General features: G+C 39.6%; 2 protein-coding genes across 2 annotated transcripts; both read right to left on the reverse strand.

Annotated features, from left to right (window-relative positions):
* Positions 1-1,978: 1,978 nt before the first annotated feature.
* LOC125978881 (uncharacterized) lies at positions 1,979-5,885 on the reverse strand. The gene is made up of 8 exons (XM_049736725.1): positions 5,874-5,885; positions 5,287-5,478; positions 4,855-5,088; positions 4,571-4,660; positions 4,314-4,391; positions 3,751-4,017; positions 3,542-3,622; positions 1,979-2,524 (listed from the first exon to the last, which is right to left on the reverse strand). The coding sequence occupies exons 1-8, from the start codon at positions 5,883-5,885 to the stop codon at positions 2,372-2,374; spliced, it is 1,107 nt and encodes a 368-aa protein (XP_049592682.1). The 3' UTR covers positions 1,979-2,371.
* Positions 5,886-6,701: 816 nt separating this feature from the next.
* lrrc1 (leucine rich repeat containing 1) lies at positions 6,702-21,957 on the reverse strand. The gene is made up of 14 exons (XM_049737098.2): positions 21,377-21,957; positions 15,263-15,380; positions 15,055-15,133; positions 14,654-14,743; positions 12,947-13,003; positions 12,794-12,857; positions 12,250-12,324; positions 11,764-11,908; positions 11,580-11,698; positions 11,180-11,263; positions 10,237-10,352; positions 9,929-10,101; positions 8,822-8,961; positions 6,702-7,955 (listed from the first exon to the last, which is right to left on the reverse strand). The coding sequence occupies exons 1-14, from the start codon at positions 21,533-21,535 to the stop codon at positions 7,797-7,799; spliced, it is 1,578 nt and encodes a 525-aa protein (XP_049593055.1). The 5' UTR covers positions 21,536-21,957; the 3' UTR covers positions 6,702-7,796.
* Between the last annotated feature and the right edge of the window lie 632 nt (positions 21,958-22,589).

The following is a 22,589-nucleotide window of genomic DNA, read 5'->3' on the forward strand; positions in this document are numbered from 1 at the left end:
GTTTACAATTTGTTCACTGTCGCCCCACAAGAGTGCCAAAGCAGACCTCTGAAGAGGTTGCTAAGCCTTTAAGTACACTGCATTCTTCATTCCTATCACAGCTGCCCTTGTCTATTTCCATCCTGCTGTTTCCCTCTCCTTTATGTCTACTACTGCAACACTCACTCCACCTGTTGTCGGCCGCTTCTTTGGAAGTTATTTAAATCAAATTCAAAGCAGGTTTTGATACTGCAAGGCCTTTAAATCACACAATGCATTTCATAAGTAATAATCTGCCTGGAGGAAGTTCTATACTGAATACATTTTCTTGGAGGACACCGGGAGAGCAGGCTACCACTCGGATATTCTGGTGACTTTCTGTATGTTTCCGATGGCTCTACATTTATAACGCTCAGCACGGCTAGGTGTGGGGTTAAGGGTCATTTTTACTTTTTAAATATTAATGAATAAAGAGAAAACTGGCAGCAGATGGAGCATTTTTCTCATCCACGTCAAAAGAGCAAGAGTGCGTGCACCACTAGGGTATATCCGTGTACATGGCAGCCTTTGAGGTGAATTTGTTGCGATGTATGTTCAAGGAGTGTGTCTGCAGCAGTCTCTCCTTTCATCAAAGGATCATTTATAAAGTCAGCGATGACAGATATATCGATAGGGCAGGGAATGGCACCATATTTCATACTCCAGCAACCCAGATTGTGACAATCGTAATTCAAGGTGCATCAGTTGCGTGTGCCCGCCTTGGGTAGTAAAGCAACTGTTTCACTTTCAACTTTCAGGCATGTGTAAAAACCTTTCTTCATTTTAAATTCCTTGTATTACACTGTAGAGCAAGCGTGTCAAACTAATTTTTTTCACGGGCCACATTGTAGTTATAGCTTCTTTCGGAGGGCCATTATGAGTACCTCATATTATATACAGTAAAAGCTACAAAACAAACTGACAAATAACTCGTTTTCAAATCAGATGAGTAAAAACTAATCAAATATTAAAATAAAAAGATATTAAATGTGAAGACAATTTGCAGTTCTAGTAATGACACGAATTTGATGCACAATCTGTCTTCGCGGGCCACATAAAATGATGTGGCGGGCCGTATCTGGCCCGCGGGCCTTGAGTTTGACACCTGTGCTGTAGAGCAAAAGCTTGAAAATTTGTTGAAATATTGAATATCATTCAAATGTGTTGCTTCAAACAAAGGCCTAGGCCTCAATACACTAAACTATTTTGTATAAACACTCCTAGCCACTACAGTACTATATGACAAAATACACTATATAATACAATGGCAAAAAAGAAAATGTGAGAAGGGATTTGGGTTCCCTTGAGAGAATCCAATTCAAAAGGGCTCTTGCACCTCATGTGATACTCGGAAGTCATGCTGAAAGTCAATGAGAGATTTGTAATCCTTTTTATTAACTGCTCCACGTGTAGCAAAATAAGTGCACACACCTCACAATTGAATGTAATGTGCAAATGGGCAAAGCTCAATGGACTTTCTTATTGATTTTTTTTTTCTTTTTTACTTGAATGTACTCAGGGTCTAATGTGCTTCGCAGAGAGCCTGGTAAAGTAAAAGACGTGCCAACAAGAGGGTGTCTGTTGACTATGTGGAGTATGAGCACTTTAATTCCCACTGCGTTGAGACTTTTTCTATGATATGGGCAATATTTTGTCTCTCACTGATTTTATCTGCCTTGTCACTCAAACCCCCGCCTTGTTCCTCATCTGCTATCAGTTCCCAGTTGCCTCCTTTTGTTCTTCCCACCAATGTCTCCTCTTTAGTCTCAGCGCTTTTAGTTTCCCACTTTCTATTCTGTCTTCTACCTCATCTAGGATTGCTTTTGTTTTTGCCTGCACGGAACTATACTTAGACTCCTGACTGTTCTGAATTAAGTGGACACCTTTTAGACCCCAAGTGGGCGATATTCGACACACAGAACAGTTGTTTACTGCAGATAATTTGTAAAAAATTGGTCCATTTAGTATTTACCCTTGCAAAATTGGTCCATTTAATATCTAGCCTTGCAAAATGTGTTACTCACAAAAAGAATTGGGCAAATGTGATATTTTTCATATAGTTTGTTACTTGCATTTTAACGTAATAGGTTTCTTTACAATATCGCCGTCTTTGTAGAGAAATGAGTTCGTTAGTACTTTTAAAATTTGAAATTTGTAATCATAGCTGGAAAGTTGACATCAACTATGGGGGAAAAATAATGTTAAATGTTTCAACTTTATGGTGGGAGATCAAGTATTTTAATTTAATGACTAGAATCAACAACTGAAATAAAAAATATAATAATACAATTGGAGCAAAAGTTTTGTAGTGTGCTTTCACAAGTCCTCTCAGTGGTTTAAAGTCTCTGTGCACTCAAGGCGGATAAAATGCACTGTCAAAATATTGCAAAGGGACACTATTCTCAGAAATGCCTGCATCATGCTGCTCCTCTTTGCTGAGAGCTTGTGGCAAGAGGTCCACGTCTTCATCAGATGTGGAGGGATGAGTGAGAATGATCCGCGGAATCTGTCAAAGAATTGACAGGTACCAAATTTAGGATGGAAGTATTTTCAATAACAAATCATGTAAATTTAGTCAATCTGTTTCATGTTTTAATGCCACTCTCATAAAACTTATATGTAGTTTACTATCTAACCTAAATGGCTACAAAGAGCACCTGGTTGAGGTAAAACTAAGGGACATTGACCCTTATATCAGTTGGGGATGAAAACTGTATGTGAGCCTGCATATTTACGTTTGATTCTATGTGGTGGATTAGAGATATTCTAATTCATTCTAACTCTATTATTATTATTATTATTATCTCTGAAGATGGACACTGTGTAATGGTTCCACCTCAGGAAAAAAAGAAAAGGAACAATTTGAACATGAAAAGTTGCTCAAATCCACAGACAATCAACTCTCCATAAAACTTGAAGAATTGTTGAAGAGTCCCAAATCCAAAGAAAGTATCTAGTCTTTCCCCATGCTACTATCATTCCTTTGTTATTCATGCTTGATCATCTCTGTGTGCACCTTTACACAAGGACATCAGTAAGACAAATATGAAAAAAGTAATGACAATGATGATTTATGGAAAGGGAAAGCAAAAGTAGCACTTGTCAAATTCTTCCCTCAAACTGCAGTTTTTCTTGTCCAACATCTTGTGGCACTTACACGACAATACACAATTCTAAACTTCAAGAGGACATGTAATAGGAAATTGACTTTTAAATTGCTTGTATGGCATAAAAATAAGTGGATCTCTGGAGTGATTGGCAACCAAGTGTGAAATTACCAATTACCACCAAGATTATTTAAGTGAACGACCTATGTATGTCAATCCATTGTGTTTGAATGTATGTGTGTGTGTGCGTGTGCGTGTGTGTATACACACACACACATAAGAAACCGGAGTGTCCAGAGAAAACACACACACACACATGCACACACAATGATTCTATATACATGACATGTTACCTAAATATCTGGGAAGTGTTTAAAATGGTGATGAAAATGGCAATTTAAAAAAAATAATCTTACTTTCATTGTGTTTTTGTCTGAATGCAAATCATTTCTTTCGGTCAAGGCCTCTGCTTCCAACTGAGACCTCCTCAAATCACTCTGAAAGAAACAGGGGAAAAAAGGAATGAGAAATCGGTTATGAGGTTGTTATTGAGGGCATCATATCAATGAGACACTGTAAGAAATACTAATGGGATTGAAATGCATTCAATTGTTTCACAACCCACAATGCCATTGCCGTTGCACACCACCACATCCATTTTCTTGGGCAAACAGTCTTCCGTGTCTTCAGCCTCCTGCAACGTGCTCCTGTGGCTTTTGGCGTCGTTGTGGCTGCACGGCCTCTGGCTCACAGCATCACAGGTGTTATTTGTCACCTGCCCTCTCACTTGCGATCCTTCCCGTAGCACTTTCATGTTAATGCAGCTCCCGGCATTCCTCAGGGCTCGCACAGCCTCCAAGTGAGTGGCTCCCTGCATGCTGAGGTTATTGACCTGCAGGGTGACATGAAATGCCAAATGTCAGTGAAGCAGTTTCACTTATTTATTCACTTGGTCATTGATGGAGGCTGCAGCAGTTGAATGACAACTGTCTGTACTTTAGTGACCCCTATTGTGCAAATGGGGAACTAAATTAGCATTTTTCCAGAGGTACATATGGAAATGTTGCAGAAAGTAATTAACAACACTGATTTAAAAAACAAAAGAAACGAAAATAATAATGATAATTAAATATAAGTTTGATAAAAGTAGCAATAACAAAGAGGAGGCAGCAAGAATAATAACAATACCTCAAGTAATCTGTCTCCAACATGTAGTCCTGCTTTTTCTGAAGGCCCTCCTTTTGTGACTCTGGAAATAAAAATACCCTGAAAGGTAATAAGCACACTTGAGTGACGGCTGAGATCAGTCATTTCCAGTAACCTTACAGAAAATTGATTTGTTCAAGGTAAACATGAGTCAGACTCATGCCGAGTTGTAGGCTGTGGGGGGGGTGAAAAACAAATATGTTGCAGGAAATTAATAGACTTCATTGTTGTTTGCTTACCTCGTCGTGGTCTTTGTAAGGCAAGGAACCTTTGCCACCAGCGATGCTTATACCTAGCCCGTCCCTCTGACCAGATACTTTGATCTGTAACTAATCAGACAGCCATATAAATTATAATCATAGGAAGAAGGCAAATACACATATATAATCTTGATAGCCACTTTCAAGCAGTAAAGCAGAGCAAATTAACCCAATAGAAACTAGAAGCAGCCATTTTCCTCCATCAATTTGGTTCCTTGTAATAAACTACATCATACTGTGACATTAAGCAAAGGTGTAGGTACCCCTAATGGCATTTGCGAGGTGAGCAATTCATGAGGATGTTTCTGCAAAACAGGCTTCAGATGCCTGCTGATGGAGGGGAGCTTTGAACTGTGGGCGGGGTCTCCATGGAGACGGCATGAGCCATTACGAGGTCCTTGCGGCTGAAATTTCCGTCCTTCTTGAGTGCCACTTCTCTGGTGGCGAAATCGATGTGGGAAGCTATCGCTTGATGTCAGCTGGCTAGCGGCATCCTGCTGATAAGGAATGACAAGACTTGTGACAATAAATGCATTTTGTGGTGACTGCAAAGCAATGAGTGATATCAAAAATGTGTGTGCAGGTGTGGGATCACATACAGAATAGAACGAAATATAGTGGAGGGAACATGATTATTACCTGCAGATGTCTCTAACATTTTAAAATGTGAAAACCCGTTGTTAAAATAAACACACCTTAGTTGTTTTCTTTGAACGGCAACCACACACACCATCATTGCCCGGAAGAAATTGGACGCCCCCGTGCAGACACGCTTTTGCTACTTTGTCAATGCTTGGAAGGGCCCAGTTTTGGCAGGTGGTCCTGATGGACTGGCCCGTTTGATGGATTCTACTCTCCTGGGGTGGATTGGAAGACGCCACCTGCTGCTAAAATGTGATAATGATGTTATGATTAGGATCAGATGATTAATTTAATACGTTTAAGCGATTATCAAGCTCATTTTGCAGATGGTGACGAGGAGTCAATGAAGGACACTTGATCCATACTGATTGCTGCTTGCAAGAACCCTGTTGACAAGTGACAGTTAAAACACATGGACAACACTCAATTGATATTTTACTGTGATTGATGCCACCAGAGGGTCAAGGTTTCTCATTCTCTGATATTATCCTGCGGCCTGCAAATAGCTTTGGGGTGCATGTTTGTGACCCCTGGATTAAGTTGTTGGTTTAAGGTTAAAGTTGGGTTGGGGTTAAATTTGAAGTGATTTAGCGCAGGCAGCACCATCAATAGTGCTAATGGGCATCAGCACTATACATACCCAGTGGACCATACGTATAAGTGGTACTTTTTTTTTTCTAAAAATATCACACCCAAGATGGGGCATGAGGATTTCCAATAAATGCTTAGCAGTAATTACAAAATTGTATAGCATATTCATAATTATCTTTTACCTACCTTGTATGTCTGGATTTTTAAAAAGGTTGGTGAATCCTGGTTTAGTTTTTTTTTTTTTTGTAGAGGTTAAAGTTAGTTAGAATTAGAGCTAGCAAGACAAGAAATAGAAGCCCTTAAAGAATCAACACTTGATCTGGCTACGATTAGAGCGCCGAAATATGTTACTTGACTCGACCTGCACACTTGCACACAAAGGCACCGCGCTGCTGGACTTTTTCGCCCTAACCAAGCAGTTGTGTCAATATAAACAGGGTGTAGAAAAGTCCTGTCATTAAAATCAGATAAAAAATAAATAAAAAATACAATTACTGAACGCATTTGCATCATGAAAACGATGAAGGTATAAAAGAGATATGTTTAAACAGAGTAAAGACATTCATTGTCTATTTAAGTAAAAACATGCAAGTGTTGGTACATGCAGGGTGGACAAACAGAGCATTCCAAAAGCATGAGCAAGCAATAGACAAGCAGGAAATAATCAACAAGACACTATTCTTTATGGATGCACAGGGTGTCCCAGAAAATTTTACATCATTTTAAAATAATGGCTTTTAAAATGATGTGAATATTTAAGTGGGGGAGGACACCCTTCACTTCTTTTCAACTATATTAGATTGTGTAACTTTTAAAATGAAATATATATTAATCTTAAAGTGTTGCATGATGGAAGTCAAAGTAATTAGAAACAACATTTAGTGTTGCACTTATTTTATTGATCAGTGGTTAAAAGTCCTTCAGATCTCAAGGTTGAAAAATCTCTAAGATCTGAATTTGTGCAGTTTGATCAAGAAATAATTAAAAACAAATAAAACAACTCTATGAACCTGGTCCACAAATCATACACTATGTGTCTTATAAAAAATAAAAAAAAGAGAGATTGGAAAGAGGTTGTGCATTACGCTGGAATTTCTCTAACTGCATTTCTAAAGTTTTTGTTTAGTTCTGGAGCGAACGTCAGACCTATCAACCCTTCACTGTTTATTCTGAATAGCACTCTTGAAAAAGAAAGAACAGCTGTATTTTGGCATCTATTTTGAGAAACATGACAAAGCAGTGAATTGTATTTTGTCATTTGATTAACTGAAGTGCAGTTATTTAAACAGATGCTCAAAAAAAGGCTTCAAGGCCATCGTACTCAATGACATCTAAATGGACTGAATAAGACATGAGCGAATGAGATTTTGTTTGTTTCCTTTAGATTTTTAAAGAACAAAAAAGTACCAAGTTCAAGAAGAAAAGAAAAATTTTAAAAACAAAAAATAAATTTGCTATACATATCTATTTACATTGGAGCTGCCAAGAAAAATATAAAAGTATTCACATGAGACTATACAACAATCTGTAATCAGTAGATCCAAAACCTGTTTTTATATACGCCCAGAATGGAAAAAAAAAAAATCACCCAGTGTTTAAAAAATAAAAATAGATATAGAACACATACATAACACATTTAAAATGCTTTGACTGTATTATAGAGATTCAAAATAATAGTGCAACTACCTAGTGTCTTTTTTTTTTTTTTTTTTTCATTTAAAAGGCATTTAAAAACATATGAGCATTATTGCTGTGGATGTGAATTAGAAACAGGAAGGCACAGCAGCCCTGAGGGAGCACCAAGCTTTACAGGCGTTCCAGGGTTCAATCACAGGACGGGAAGGCCACAGCAGGGTTTGTCGAATTAAAGGAAGGAGGGGGGGAAAAAAAAAAGTTGCTGGATTGTGCGGGTCGAGTTGGTAAGACACGTAAGGGAGGTAAAAACACAAATCCAAAAAGGTAAAAGTATAGGTCACACAGACGTGGTCACATTGTCTGCCGCGTTATTGACCTCATTCTTGTTGGAGTCCAGGCCTTTGGCGGCATTCAGGTCATTGCGGAGGTTCTCTGCTGCTTTCTTCATTGTTTTCAGCTCGCCCGGGTGGGGAGTGGCGCGGCGCAGTAGCGTTCCCTGGGAGTACGACGCAAACTTGTGTTAATGGTGCATGCGGAGCACTTGTGGCCGACATAAGTGCTGCTGACGCTGCCACAGACACCAGCGTAAAAGCCAGTTTGCCTGTAACCACTTTCATGTGCATATACTGTAGCACAATCGGATATGAATAACTGGTTTGTTTAAAAAAAAAAAAAAAAAAAAAGAAGAACTGTGAAATGGCGGATTACCGGCTTATGTTTATGCTGACTCTTAAGGATATTATTGCTTTTTACTGTTAAATCTTCTCCCTGAGTAACAAGTGGAGATGACAAACAGTATGTAATGTTCTGAAAGCCATTGCTCATAAGAGAAGACAATCTGGACTATGTTTGTGTGACGGTAGGGTGGAAACAGGAATTTATTTTAAAAACAAAAAAGGAAAAGATTGTCTACCATTTCAGTTGAACTCTTTCTGATATCATATATTTATAATGCAACTCCATTAAAGCTGATGTGTTTTGACATCTGGTGTCTCTGTATTTTTTTTTTTCATTTTTTTTCCAACCCGAAAGACTTACTGAACTCTCGAAGTGATGAATGTCCTTTTATGTGACGTAAAATTTAAACTTTGTCCTTGTGATATTTTGACTTTATCTTCTTAATTTTAATTTTTTGCCCTAATCCTCTTTTAAAGCCCATTATTCTTGCTTGTATTACATTTTTAATCAGTGAATAGAGTTGTCTATTGCAACCAAGTTGAAGGACACCGCACTGAAGGACTCATTTGCATATAAACAGAGAGTACTTGGCTGTGTCGGACAGATTGATGCGATACCCTGTAAATGGGTTTTTGTTGGCCCATGCTGGCAACACTGTCATACCCTTGCGTTCAAGGCTCTCACCTTTTCATCGTCTTCCTCCTCATCATCATTCAGGAAGTGAATGGCGCTGATCCTGTTCATGGCTTTGTTGTCCCACGTGTCATCTGCCATGTCGTTCACCAGGCTCTCCAGAGCTCCGAAGCGGGCGAGATTATCAGAGCCTGCGGTTGGTTATTGACGAGAAACAACACAACTTATTGAATGCTGACATTGAGACCGAAGCGAGTGGGCGAATAATGGAGTACGTTTTAATCGATACACATTGGTTGAGTTTTTGCAAATTCATGAAACGAAAGCTCTCATGATTCATGAGACGGGTCAAATTGCCAGATCACAGTTTCAAATCCCGTTTTAGTTGCAGACGTACAATAATGCAACCCACCACTTTTCAGGAGGAAACAATTCACTATACACTCAACCCGAGGATGTATAATAATGCGTTAAACTGCTGTTTCCAATGGCAAAAGAGCCAGCATTGAGGCGTGTTTTCATACAGAGAAGGCGAGCTTATAATGGAAGTAAGCCAGTGGCTGTTAAGCCTCTTTAGCTGTCCAATCTACCGCATTTCTGAGTAACATCTCCTAAGAAAGCCTCAAGGGGCAGCCCGGGTGATCTCCTTCAGGCGCTGTGATCCTATACAGGATATGCTCATGATCAACAGATTCTCTCGAGAAGGATCAGAACAGAAGAGCAAGAAGTGGGCATCTAATACATTTGCGATCATGGAGGATGAGAGAGGATGATGAGGAAGGTCACTCTAATGTCACTAGGGAGGGTTTACTTGTTGGAGTTGGCAAACAATGGGGAGGAGTTGAGATATATAAATTAACTTTTCTTTTAAAAGTCGTAGCAATATAAAAGTAAAATGAAAATGTGTACCGGTAATACAAATGACAGTCACGCCATGTTTGTGTTTCAACAAAATAACAGCGGCGCTTCAAGATGTCATTAACCAATAAGAACACCAGGGGTCGCACTATATCCTTTGCATCTAATCTGAAGGACGAGCAGCAAGTTTTGCATGGGTCATTCACAGACTATAACTAATTGTACAGTTCAGTCATGTTCAGTCCAAACGTTTGGTCTGCGGCTAGCCATAAACCTATCCTACAATAAAACAGCATGTACCTTTGTTATCAGACTCAAAGGGCTGTTGGGGCAGCAGCACGCAGGTGAGAATCATCTCGCCCGAATCGGGGTCCTTGTCAGTCTGAAAGGTGAGGAGTGGCTGGGACTGGTTTTCAGACAGCCATAAAGCCTTCAGGCGAAGCGTGGTCAAAGACAAGGGTAAGTGGTCAAGCCTGGTGGATGCACACAGCACAACGCAGCAAAATTTGTGATTTACCACAACAATTTCTAATGACCAAAAATTTTGGGCAACATCTGAAATGACAGATTAATCATCCTGCACTAATTTACTAGTGAAAAGAACAGACCTATTCCCAGAAACGTCAAGCACGTGCAGCTCAGTTGCTTGCGACAGCTCCGACGGTATCCTCGTCAGTCGATTCTCCCGCACACAGAAGACATTCAGGCCACTGCAGCCTCCGATCTGGGGAACAAAAACAATAGGATTGAATGCAACCAGCAGCCTGGGAACCAAATCAACAAAGTGTAACAGCGCGTAAAAGCGGGAGATTGTATCTGTTTGTCGACTAAGAATAATGGAATGGGAAAAGCTGCTTTTTAATCCCATTAAGAAACATGGATGAAAATCTGTTGGGTACCATTGGAACACTTTGTTCCAGAAATATCAATGGCACTCTAATCCAGTTAAAAGTTGATGTAATGTTGCAGTGCGACCTAAAATTAGGAACAATTAGGCTCCCACTTGATGAGCCATCTAATCTGACAAGTAATCTATTAATCTGCTCAAACGCAGTGCAATGTGTTAAAAGGTTAAATGCGAGTAAAATGCTTCAACAGTGTAGATTAGTGTCAAAAGGTAAATATTCTGGCAAAGACCTCACAGTGCCAAATTGTATCGCTCAGTTGAGAGCTTGTGGGAAAAAAATGAAACGTCAGTGAGCTCTATACATGTGGACCGTCAAGCACAACATCAACGCCGTGCACCGTGGTTACAATGTGAGCGTTGATGTCATGTAACTGCCTCTTTGACAAAACAATGACAGTGACATCATTGTAGAGGCCAAGTGTTCCATTATGTTTCTCCAAGCTCCGCATCATTAAGACACAAGACCATTGTATGGCGTCCAGAGGAGCCCCTGACTTAGTTTTGCATCAGAGCAGCCTCCACTTAAACAGACATTGCTAGAAGAAGGAAAAAAAACATCACGTGCAGATGCTATGGAGACTTTCAGATAGTGAGTGCTCAATGAGTTAGTCAGATGCATTGATGGTTTATATTTGAAGACAAACCTCTTTGGGCAATGACGTGAGCAGATTTCGGTCACAGTTGAAGTTGGAAAGCCGCTTCAATTTTCCTATGCTTCTTGGTAAAATCTATAGGAGCAGCAGACAATGACAATGTTTATAATCCAACCACATTCTGGGTACATCATTTTCCAGCACACACCTTTTTTTTTTCTTTTAAATAAGTGAATCAATTGCATGAATGCCTGACAGTTTATAGAAAGATAACCTTTCGCTCTACTTATTCAGCAACAAACAAAAGAGACAAACATTCGTAAATAGCCATGCAAGATAGACATTTCGGCCTTTCACCGAAAGCAAGCATTGCCATAAGTCTTTTTGAAAGCGTCAAGTACAAACAATGTTTTCATTCCACTTCAAATACAGTAGTGTGTTCCAAACAAACCTGTATTTGATTCTCTGTGAGCACAAGTTCAGTAAGACTTTCACAGTCACCAATACTCTCTGGCAGGTACGACAGTCTATTCTGATCGGCTTTCAGAATGGACAATTTGCGTAATTTTCCTGTGGGAAAAGAGCAAAAATAAGTCTTACAATATAGGGAACACTTAAATTTTGAGGAACGTTACCAATGCTTTCTGGTAGCGCGTCAATGAGATTCTGCGACACCAGCAAGTCCGTGAGTGCCAACAGGCTTCCCAGTTCCAACGGAAGTCGCTCCAGTTTGTTTTCAGACACATCCAAACACAAGAGGCTCTTCATGTTGCCCATTTCCTGAGGTTTCATTTGAAAAAAAAAAAATAGACACATTTAAGATTCAAAGTGGCTCTCTCAACAACAATTTACATAAATCTATTTTGAATGTATCTGGTAAAGTGGACCCACGAAAGTCAAACACAATCCATTCAAAGAGGACTTTGACTTGACTAATTTACCCTTAATAAATGAATAAAATACAATAAATTATGTTTAAAGTTTGCGTTACTTTGGTAAAACTCAAATAAACATCCATCCATTTTCTATACATGGTTCATGTAATTATTTGGCAATTTTAAATGTGTGAATGGATAAGAGACAAAGAACTGAAGTGGACATAAACTGCATGATGATCTTACCGCAGGTATTTCGGCCAACTGGTTTCCGTCTAGCCACAAATCCTTTAAACTGACAAGACAGCCTATTGTGTCTGGCTGTGTGGGGGGAAAGAATGTCACAATGGAATGAGCGAGAAAAAGAATACACTCACAACAAAACACAAGCGAATACAAGTCTTTTATAATCATCCGATTGTAATGTGGATTTGATTAATTCCTCAAAAATATGTAAACAATATTTCTATTCTTGCATTTTGGACAACGTAAGGAGTCATCTGTGGATTGTAGCACACAGACAAAATTATAACACAACAGCCACGTCACTGCAGCCGGGCTTTTGGCTCTTGTGCCAGTAAATCGCACTCACACGATTTTGAGCGCTCACATAAGATTACACCCTAAAACCAAAGCTGGAAGCAGATGGCCCCCTCCCATCTGCGTGATAAGACAGGGGGAAGCTGTTCTTGAGGAATTCTAATCTACTCTGGTGTGATGACAGCAAGGAAATGGAGAAAAGTTTCGTGTCAGGGAATACAGCTTTCCCAGAATCCGCAAAGAAACTTACCAAACTATATAATTCATTATTTCCTAAGTCGAGTTCTTCCAGTCTGTGGAGCAAGGAGAGTGAACTGTGGATACAAAGAGAAACATTCCATAGTTAACAGGTTGAAGTCTTTGGGAAAAACACCGCAATAAGGCAAATGGTTAGAATACTCACTCCGGGAGGAATGTCAAGAGATTTTCTCTGAGTTCTAATGATACCAAATTGGAGAGGCTGCAATGACAAGGCAATGTTTGAGTAACACTTTTAAATTGACATAAACACTCAGAGTGCTTTTAAAACAATGAGAGGGGACGAATTAAGTCGACCCGCAAACAGCCATAAAAGACCTCTTTGCCATCTTGATGTAAGGAACAGGAAACATTACAGAGGCCGGTCCCATCTTATCGCAAATGGCAGCAGCCTAAACAACCCAATGGCTTGAAAAAAAATGTCTCATGGGCCATCAAAAGAGCGAAGTGCAGTACAGTGTTTATCTTTGAGTGATGTTTATGTACGTCTTGTACCCGATTATTGGACACTTTTATGAAGGCAAGCTTTCACTCGCACCACACAAAGTTAATCTCGATGCTGCTTTCCAGCGATTGCATGGAAGTGTTTGGAAAGTACTTTTATGAGTTTAGAGTCGTAGAATAGTTCCTCGAGTGACCACATGGAAAAATACTCCACGTCATTCAGGTGTTTTTCAAAACTGCCTGCTTTTACAAGCAAATACTGTAGCTATAAATCACCTTATCCTTTTAGTCAAGACTTTAGACACCCTTCACAGGACTAAGAGTCTGTAATAGTTCCATCTGAAACGGAAATATATGTTAATTAACTCAGCGAGACAAAGTCTGATTCCGTCTTAAGCCGTCAATGATTCAAGCAAAGTCTTCATGTCTGAGCCGGAGACATTTTTCATCAGGCGAAACTTCTCTGATGCCATCCAACCCATAGAACATCCATTTATCCTCTTCGGATGTTGTAATCTTCCCTTACTGTTTTCTTTAGCCTGGCGTCTTGGAGATGAGCAGTACTCGACTCCGAGCATTACGCAAGCGCTGAGATATGGGACATATGGGCGCATAAGCCGTACCGAGAGGAACAAGGTGCAGGGGGATCATTTGACCCCCGTGTGCTATATTTCACGGCTGTAATCCTTGCAGACTGCACAAGCACATGTTCAAGATGAGTCATTGGATGAAAAAAGGGGTGGCTAATTTTACCCGAAAAATTTGTTCAATATTTAATTCATCACAAGATGATTATACCATGTACATTAATCATTCATTATACATGTCAAGCTACAGTGTAATCAAGTCAATTAAATATTAAGTAGTAATTGAGTATCTTTATCTTCGCAGAGTCAAATACTTGTATTTATCTATGTATTATTTTTAGATCATATATTAATTGGATCAAGTGCTACAGAGGCTGTACGGCTGGAAGTTTACAATATTACCAACATACATCATGAAGGCCACTGAGGTCATCCATCCAATTTCTATATATTACATTTTTTATATTTTTTCTTTTAAAATTCACAGACAAATAACACACATTGCATTTGAACTCCAGATTGACCTCAGCAAGCATTAGAGGATCAATTTGGTTTCCTTTTTATCTTTGACTCTTTGTTTTTTTTGGACACAATTTATTCCAATGGGATCAACTGGCATTACGGAAGTCATCACGCTCGACTGAAGCATACTTGATGGGAGCTCAGTTCTGCTGGTTTCAGATTATGCTTTTTGTTTGTCTATTCATGCCTCATTTCAAAAGAGCCAGCAGTAAGTGGTATCAATGAAAGAATATACAATTCATGTGGTGATGTATTGCCTTGTGTCAAGGCAAATATAACGCGTTGATGCTGTGACTTACTTTCCAATATTATCTGGGAGGACTTGCAATGAGATGTCATTAATGGAAAGGCATGTTAGATTCCGGAGCTCTGGAAAACTTTCAGGTAGCCTGACAAAACAAGGAAAGATGCAAAAAAAATATGAAACAGTTAGCATTATTCTGGTACATGTTTCTAGTTTAGTCCATGAAACACCAAGAAAACAGTGATATCTCGTATGAGGCAATAAAACCCTTTGGCTCTGGTCTCCTCTAATTGTGTGGCTTCCAAACCATTAGCGTTTGTCAGGCATTGTCATTATTATCTTCATTACAGCACATCTCACAACAGTTAAAATGCTCACCGTGGTCACGCCTTGTTCCCCGACAACAACCTAATGTGTTTTTCATTTCCCTTTTTCTGTAAATAACTGTCAAATTACCTTGTTAATGGATTCCCACTGAAATCTGCCACTTGGAGGGCTTTACATTGTGAAATGGTCTCTGGGATTTCCATAATATCTGCACAAAAGAGCAAGGGATGTAGAGCAAAGCAGACAGTTAAAGGATGATGATATTAATGGTGCTTAAAGAAGTGCTCAAAAAGATGAAAAGTTTCAAGCAAGAGACCAAATTTACGTGAGTAATTACCATTTCGTGATACATCCAGCTCTACGAGTTGCATGAAGTTGGCTATTTCTGGAGGAATCCTCTGGATCTCATTGTCACTCAGGCTGAGTTTTCTTAGTTTCACCAGCTGGAAAAATGGCTGTAAAGGGAAAATAATGAATTAATAAATGAATGAAATAAGAAATAAATATATATTTTGTAATGTCATTTTTTTTAAAATACAATTACAATAATGGCATGACATACTGGGAGAATTAAAACGTGCAGACTGCTACATTTTGACAGGTGGGGAATTTTGACATAGGACAAAAAGCAGTTCAAATGCCACAAAAAATACACCTTAATTCAAGTAAGGCTACATTTACATTAGTCACGGTAGCTCCATTTTTTAAATCAATCATCAATCTGAGTCCCCACCCATTAATTTCCAAAGGCAGCCAACACTGAATCAACTCAACTGCCGCCCAGTCCAGGGTGTTGTGTGTTTTTGTGCGCTAAGATGACCTGGGTTGGATGACAGCTTCCCGTGTCCCTGAACAAGATAAGCACCGATGGATAAAGTGCCATGACGTCATCAGCAAGGTCGCTTTGTTGATTTGCAACAATGTTTACAACTAATGCCTTTAGGAAGACTAAAAAGCAGATTTATTACTGAGATTGTGAGGGAAGATTTGCAGATAGTTGGAGGTAGAACAGAGGACACAGGGTGATGGGAAAGGATTTTTTGATGTGGCAATCTCTGAGTACGGTTAAATTGAAAGGGAAAGAAGTCTACAACTGCTAAAAATGACCAGTGCAGCCGGTTTGCATGAAATTGAATGCAATCATTCAACTTCCTACCGTTCATGCAAACTCCTGTTAAGTTTCCATGTATCAATTCACCACTCATCTACTATGACTGCACTTGACAAACTCCAACCAAAAGTAAACCTCTCTGCTGTGCAATGTGTTTTTCTTTTCAACGCAAAACTGTACAGTATGCACCAGGAAAAGAAATATACAGGACTGAAACTAATTAAGAGCTAGAATCAACTTGCACTGAGCGCAAGCCAACTGGCAGGCACATGTAGATGGTACATGCACATACTTGACACGACTCACCAGAAGCAGCAGTCATGCCTGTGTGACAAAGGAAACAGTTTGGTCTCATTTTTATTGTGCTGACTCAAGGAGTCAGAAATGCTTAATTAAAAACTCATAACATATTTGTTATTATTTCTACCTAGGAAGTTATATTTTCATTATTTTTACTCCCTTGTTGATGTGAATAAAAATGAGAATTTCCCAGTGTATAAATGAATCTATCATAGCCTATTTTTCCCTAAATAATTTATGCTTAAAATATGTGAAAAGTAGTAAAAAGTAGTAAGTTTGACATCTAAGTGGTTTATTTGAACGCTTTACAGAATTTTAATGGAGGAGCACCACCTTTTGAAAACAAGTGCTGACCCATAAAGAGATAAAAGACTGTGGAATTATTTTTGACCAGCTACATGGAAAAATATTGACATTTATTATATCACAAGTACTATGTTTTACGTACGATGGTGATATCTAGTCTTATCTTTATCTTTCTACCCGGGGGATGAATGAAATATCTTTTGATGGGTGGCCTACTAAATGCAGATGAATGCAATCATCAGAAGAGCTTGCAAGACTAATCTCCTTGTCTCAGTTAAATCGCTGTGACATTTTAAAATATTACAGCTGAACTGCAAAATGGCAGAAACGTCAACTATCAACGAATCAAATCATTCTTCTCTTTAAACAAAGAAAGTAAAACACGTGCAATAAATATGAAGAGTTAGGTCTTAATTCCATTTGGCTTCAGTAATGCAAACCATTAACATCACACATTAGGATGATCCATAGCCAAAGTTATCAGTTCCACCTGTACTTTTCTGGCTGGCTGTGGCAAACTTGGGAGCCGGTATAATAATAAACAGGCGTGCATTAAAATTCAGAGATGGAAAAAAGTAACGCCAATACCTGCGGCTTTATTCAGACAAAAAGATTCTAGCAGCACTTAAACGATGTATTGGCACCGAAGTCTCCAATTGTTTTTATAATGCTGTGCTGAACTTGTGACACTACAACTGAGTGAAGAGATTAAAAAAAGATGCTTACCAGACACAACAGATGACTCATTCTGATTATTGTGTAATAAGTACTTTTCAATAAGACATTGTAATGTATAGGCCAGACACAGAACACAATTTAATTATGTGTTGTCCTAAAGTGTATGATGAATAACATCAATAATACCAAAGTCTGGACTCCACCCTAAAACTGCTGCACATCTAAGTCAGTTAAAACAACCCTTAATCCTTCATGGGTACAAGCAGACACGGCAAGTATTTGGACCTATAAAACAAACAAATCACATTTTATCCACCCAAAACTGCAAATCTCAAATTGGCAATCCCATCAAGGACTTGTTCCTATATGCACTTTAACTGATTGAACATGTGTTCCTTTCACAGCATTCATTTGTGTCAAACAACAATCCCAGGCAAACAATAGTAGACTGAGACTCTTGTCACCAAAACACGCATCTCAAAAGAAAAGTTTCATAGCGGCGCTCTAATCTGCTTGACAGCGACGCTGACGAAAAGTGCATGTTTGCAAGTTCAAACCAGTTATTCCTGTTGATCAATTGTCTCCACGCCCCTCGAACGGAAAAAAAAAACCTCACGTGCAATACAAAAACCCCAACAGGGTGAGTCAAGACTAAGTCAATGATTGAAATGTTAGTTTCACCTTCAGCACTGTCTGTTTGGATTTGAGCGAGAGAGACAAGCAGCAGATGGTTGCACAGAATGTAAATAAGGTCATTCACAATGGACGTTCAGCATATGAGATAAATGGCTATTCAAGCCAATTAGACAGTGGAGTGGAGTGCAGCAAGGCAATTTGTATATTTCCTGGTAATCTGCCATCGTGGTTGTCCATGCTCGACTAACGAGAGCCCCGTAAGCCATACGAATGGATACAACAACATTTCATCGGCATGCTGTATTGTACATCACAGCAGCAACCTTTAACCCATTCTCGTATTGTAAATAACCTTTAACACACTCTCGAGTGAATTCTGTGATCTCATAATATATTATGTACATAAGACTGTGCTTACAAATACAGGACAATTGTGAAAAATGCTTACTTGCCTTTATTTAGTTTTGTTCTGCTAAAGTATCAATACAAAAAAATTTATTGGTTCAAGGGGAAGGGCCGATAAGGTGTAGAACACAATTACGAAGTGCGAAGGTAAATAAAGATAATGCATTACTCAAGCAAATCACATAATAATCAACTGGCAGACCAATTGGTGATGCAACTCTGTTTGTTCGAGTGGCTCCACTACATGACTTTATGTGCCTCTTCTAACATCACATGGCTGACCAAATGCTATGTTATGGTTCACTCTATAATCATGTAGGTATGAAGTTGGTCCAAAATAACATACCGAGTCTTTAGTCAGATGGATGCCAAGTGGCCAAACTTGCCCAGGAGGAATTCCCCTCTACTGTATTATGCAGAAATATGTCCGCAATATGCACAAGTGAGTCGCTTCACTAAAACGGATGAAATGAAAACATTCAAATCACCCCTCCTCAATTCCAACAAAGCAAAGGGGATGTTTTAAATACTGGGCAAACCTCAAGTTCTTCATTCTTTCTTAAAACGCTTTAGGTACTCATTCTCAAGCAGTTCCACGAAAGAGGTATTTGGGAGTTCCTCGCTTTGGTATTTGTCTATACTAAATCAATTGCTTGGAAGGGTATTACATTATTACAAGTACCACCCCAAAATAAAACATTTTGAGGTCGATGCGGCACTTAAGGTTATAAATGTGCATGTAAATATTTTATCTGAGGAAAAGCATAACTCCTTTGGGTGAAAAGTGAATGCCAAGCCATGACCACTTATCCACCTCAGAGGCAAATTCCAGTCAGCGAGCACTGAAGTGGATAGAGAGCTAATATGAGGGTTCATCCAGTTATATTTCTTGAGTTCACTCAGCAAGCATTGATGACATTAGTGACATGCCAGCAAGCATGATTAACCGCTTCCCTTTGCGGGCATGCTACGAAGAAACCCATCATTAAACTAAATATGCATAGAATACTGCCAAACTGCACTTGACACATCACATCGCTCAATTGTGACGTGAATGTACGAACGGCGTGTCAATGCCAGTACACCTGCCAATAGCGGCCTCACACGCAATAAAATAAACGTGTCCTTCACACTTAAACTGGCAATAAAGTTTATCTGTGTTCATGTGCTGCACCACGGGATTGTACTTTTCAGCTCAATAATTCTTTAAAAAGAAAACATGCTCACCTTTATTGGTATGATCAGACCGGCAACAGAAGTAACTATGCTGACAACTTTATAGACGTTTCTACATACAATAAATACAGTCAATTTTATAATTATGCCCTACAAGTACTTTTCAGATAAATATTAAGTTTTCATTAGTTTGACCACAACTATGAGATGTGAAGTAACAGGATGTCCCACTCAGACCATTGCCATGGCAACGCTTCTGGGCAACACTAGCATCGATGCAGGACTTCATTCACATTCAGGTGAATTCTCCTAGCCAATTAAATCAGAAGGATCAGGTATAAGGCTCAGTAAAAAGTTAATTTTACTCGAGTCAATCAAGTGATTTTGTATGGATGCGGGAGGAATTGAAAACGACTTAAGGTAGACACGAAGAAGAATTTGCAAACTAGTGTTGTCGCATTACTTGCAATAATCACAGTATGCTATAAGAAAATGTTTACTTTGGTGGAAGGGCAGTCTTAGCTGCATAACACCTTCTGACTTGAAATTACAACCCAGGTAATCTTCGATTTATCGTTCACTGAATGACTGCAACTATAGAAAATGGATGGACTATACAAATTCCTTGAAGACTTGTTCAAAGCCTAAATCATCCACATACCCTAAGCACAACTATACGGTATTATTTAACACCTACCACTAGAATGAGGCTGTAAAAAATAGATTATGAAACTGTTTCAAGTGGCCTTCATCCTGTTTCCACTTGTCAGGGCCAACAATACAGCAGAACTGGTTTGGCAGCCAAAAGTGATAGAACTAATGGAAATGAGCAAAACTAAAGTTGTTGGACAGAAACCACTTCTGAATTTCAGATTGCATGCATAATAATGTTGAATAGGGACTAATGTTGCAAATCCTAAAAGTAGCCAACTTAATCCAGAAGACCGGGGTGGAATGGGGGCAAATCTATGTTTTCCATCTTGGGGGCCAGCTATTAATCTTGCCTTCTATTTGGCCACTTGAACCTCTGTTTTATCACACAAAGTTGTCAATCAGGGTCACGTGCAGTATTTGGCTTTCACACAGGGCATTGAAAGAGAGGTCATCTTGCTGCGATAATCTTAAATTCAGTGAATTTCCGACAGAAATGTTTCTCTGTTTCCTTGGAGGGGGGAAACAGCAAATAGATAGGATATCACAGTTTAATTACTTTGACCCACTTTATATGCCATCTCTTCCTGATTGTACCTCAAGCTATAGGCCTACAGTGTACTTCCTGGAGATGTTCTTGCTATGACTCATGTCTGTGACTTTTTCAGAGAAGAATCAATTAAATGTAGTTTCAATAATAATAAGGTCATAAAATGACTGCATATCTGTTACATTTATGATCAATCAATGCTTACATGTGCAATCCAGACGTGTTTGTTGTGTTGACAGGTCGAAATGACAGTTTATGCACAAGTTTTATTTTAAAATTTGCAGAAATAATCGAGTGTTACATTTAACGGGACAAACATTAAAAAGTCTGGCTTCTGTCTGACAGCAGCACACTTCGCGTTTAAAGGCCACAAGAATTCATGTGGCCGACAGTTAACCCGTGGAGCGGCGTGTCGTGCAGGAAATTTCCACCTTGACGGGTTTGCCTGCCTTGCTGATCTTGCGTAATGATTGTCCCCGGGTCCCAGTGCATTCTCACGGGATGGATGGATCAGCTCAGCGGCCTGCTGATCCGTGTCACCTCCACTTACAACTTCAACACTGAATCGAAGCGGCCTTATGTGCTTGTGAGCGAGTGGGTGGGGAAAGGTGCAGGGAAGCTACTCGTCGCTCGCTTACCTTGGGCAAGTCTCGAAGTTGGTTGGCGTCAAGTAGAAGTTCCTCCAAACTGCGTCCGTAGCGGTAAATCTCATCTGGCACAAAGAGCAGCGAGCAGTGGCGTCTATCGATCATCTCCACATGACGGTTGCACCGCCACAGGGGGATACAGTGAAACATCACGGGGGTGGTGCGGCTGAATGTCGTACCCAAACGAGAAACAAACAGACCTGCTTGGGGGAATGCAACAGATTGCCGTGACGGGACAGTCCCGGGTTGAAAAAAAATACCGGCAAACAATGCTAACAGGTGGTTCGCTGCAAAACTCCAGCTGTAAAGTCCAAGGTGGTGTTTGTTAAGTGGCGATCAACATGGGAATCACTCTCCGTCTGTCGTCAATTTGCTTAGTTTGAAGGCACCCGCCCGCCTATCACCGCTCCGCCACCGCCGCTAGGAAACACCGCCACTTTTAACGCATGGAAGCCGGGCTACATCTCCGTGGGGCGGGGGGGAAACAGAACCATTGCCGTGTCTTCACGTAGTTCCCGAAGTTAATTTCCTCTCGCGTTCCGATTCTGACCCGGAACACTCACTCCCTCATTCCAATCTACGTCATCACTCCTGGCGGCTCCTCCCACTCTCCTCCCTAGGCCGCCATGTTGGGACGGAGCGGGCCGCGACTGGGGGCAACTGATACTGATAAATATAATATATATATACGGAAGAGGATTAGGGCCAGTGAAGAAAAATAGGGCGTGACAAAATTCTTACTTTTTTCCTCAGAATTCTGACTTTAAAGTGAGAATTCCCACTTTAAAGTCAGGATTCTGACTTTAAAGTGGGAATTTATTACTGAAAATTAATATTATATATTATCCTATACTATATTATACTATATTATATTATAACACTATAAACAGTGTCTGTTTTTTGTACTGTGATGTCCACATCATATCAAATAATATCACTTTTATATCACCATTATTGCAATATATCACTAAGCATTGCAGCATGGAACCAGCTGGTGCTTGGATCACTGGGAATGGGTCCAGTAGGCCAATGTAATTATCATTATGCATCACTGCCTCTATTGCCTGGAATCTTATCTCATTCAGGCAAATTAAGTAGCTCGATGCGACATCATGACCAAAGACGATGGGCCCTGCTTCATTAACCCAACATTAATTTTGTTCTGAGAAGTGATCTCAATAATAGGTGCCACATCAGCATCATT

This window comes from Syngnathus scovelli, chromosome 12, assembly GCF_024217435.2.
Source record: "Syngnathus scovelli strain Florida chromosome 12, RoL_Ssco_1.2, whole genome shotgun sequence".
NCBI classification, from domain to species: Eukaryota; Metazoa; Chordata; class Actinopteri; order Syngnathiformes; family Syngnathidae; genus Syngnathus; species Syngnathus scovelli.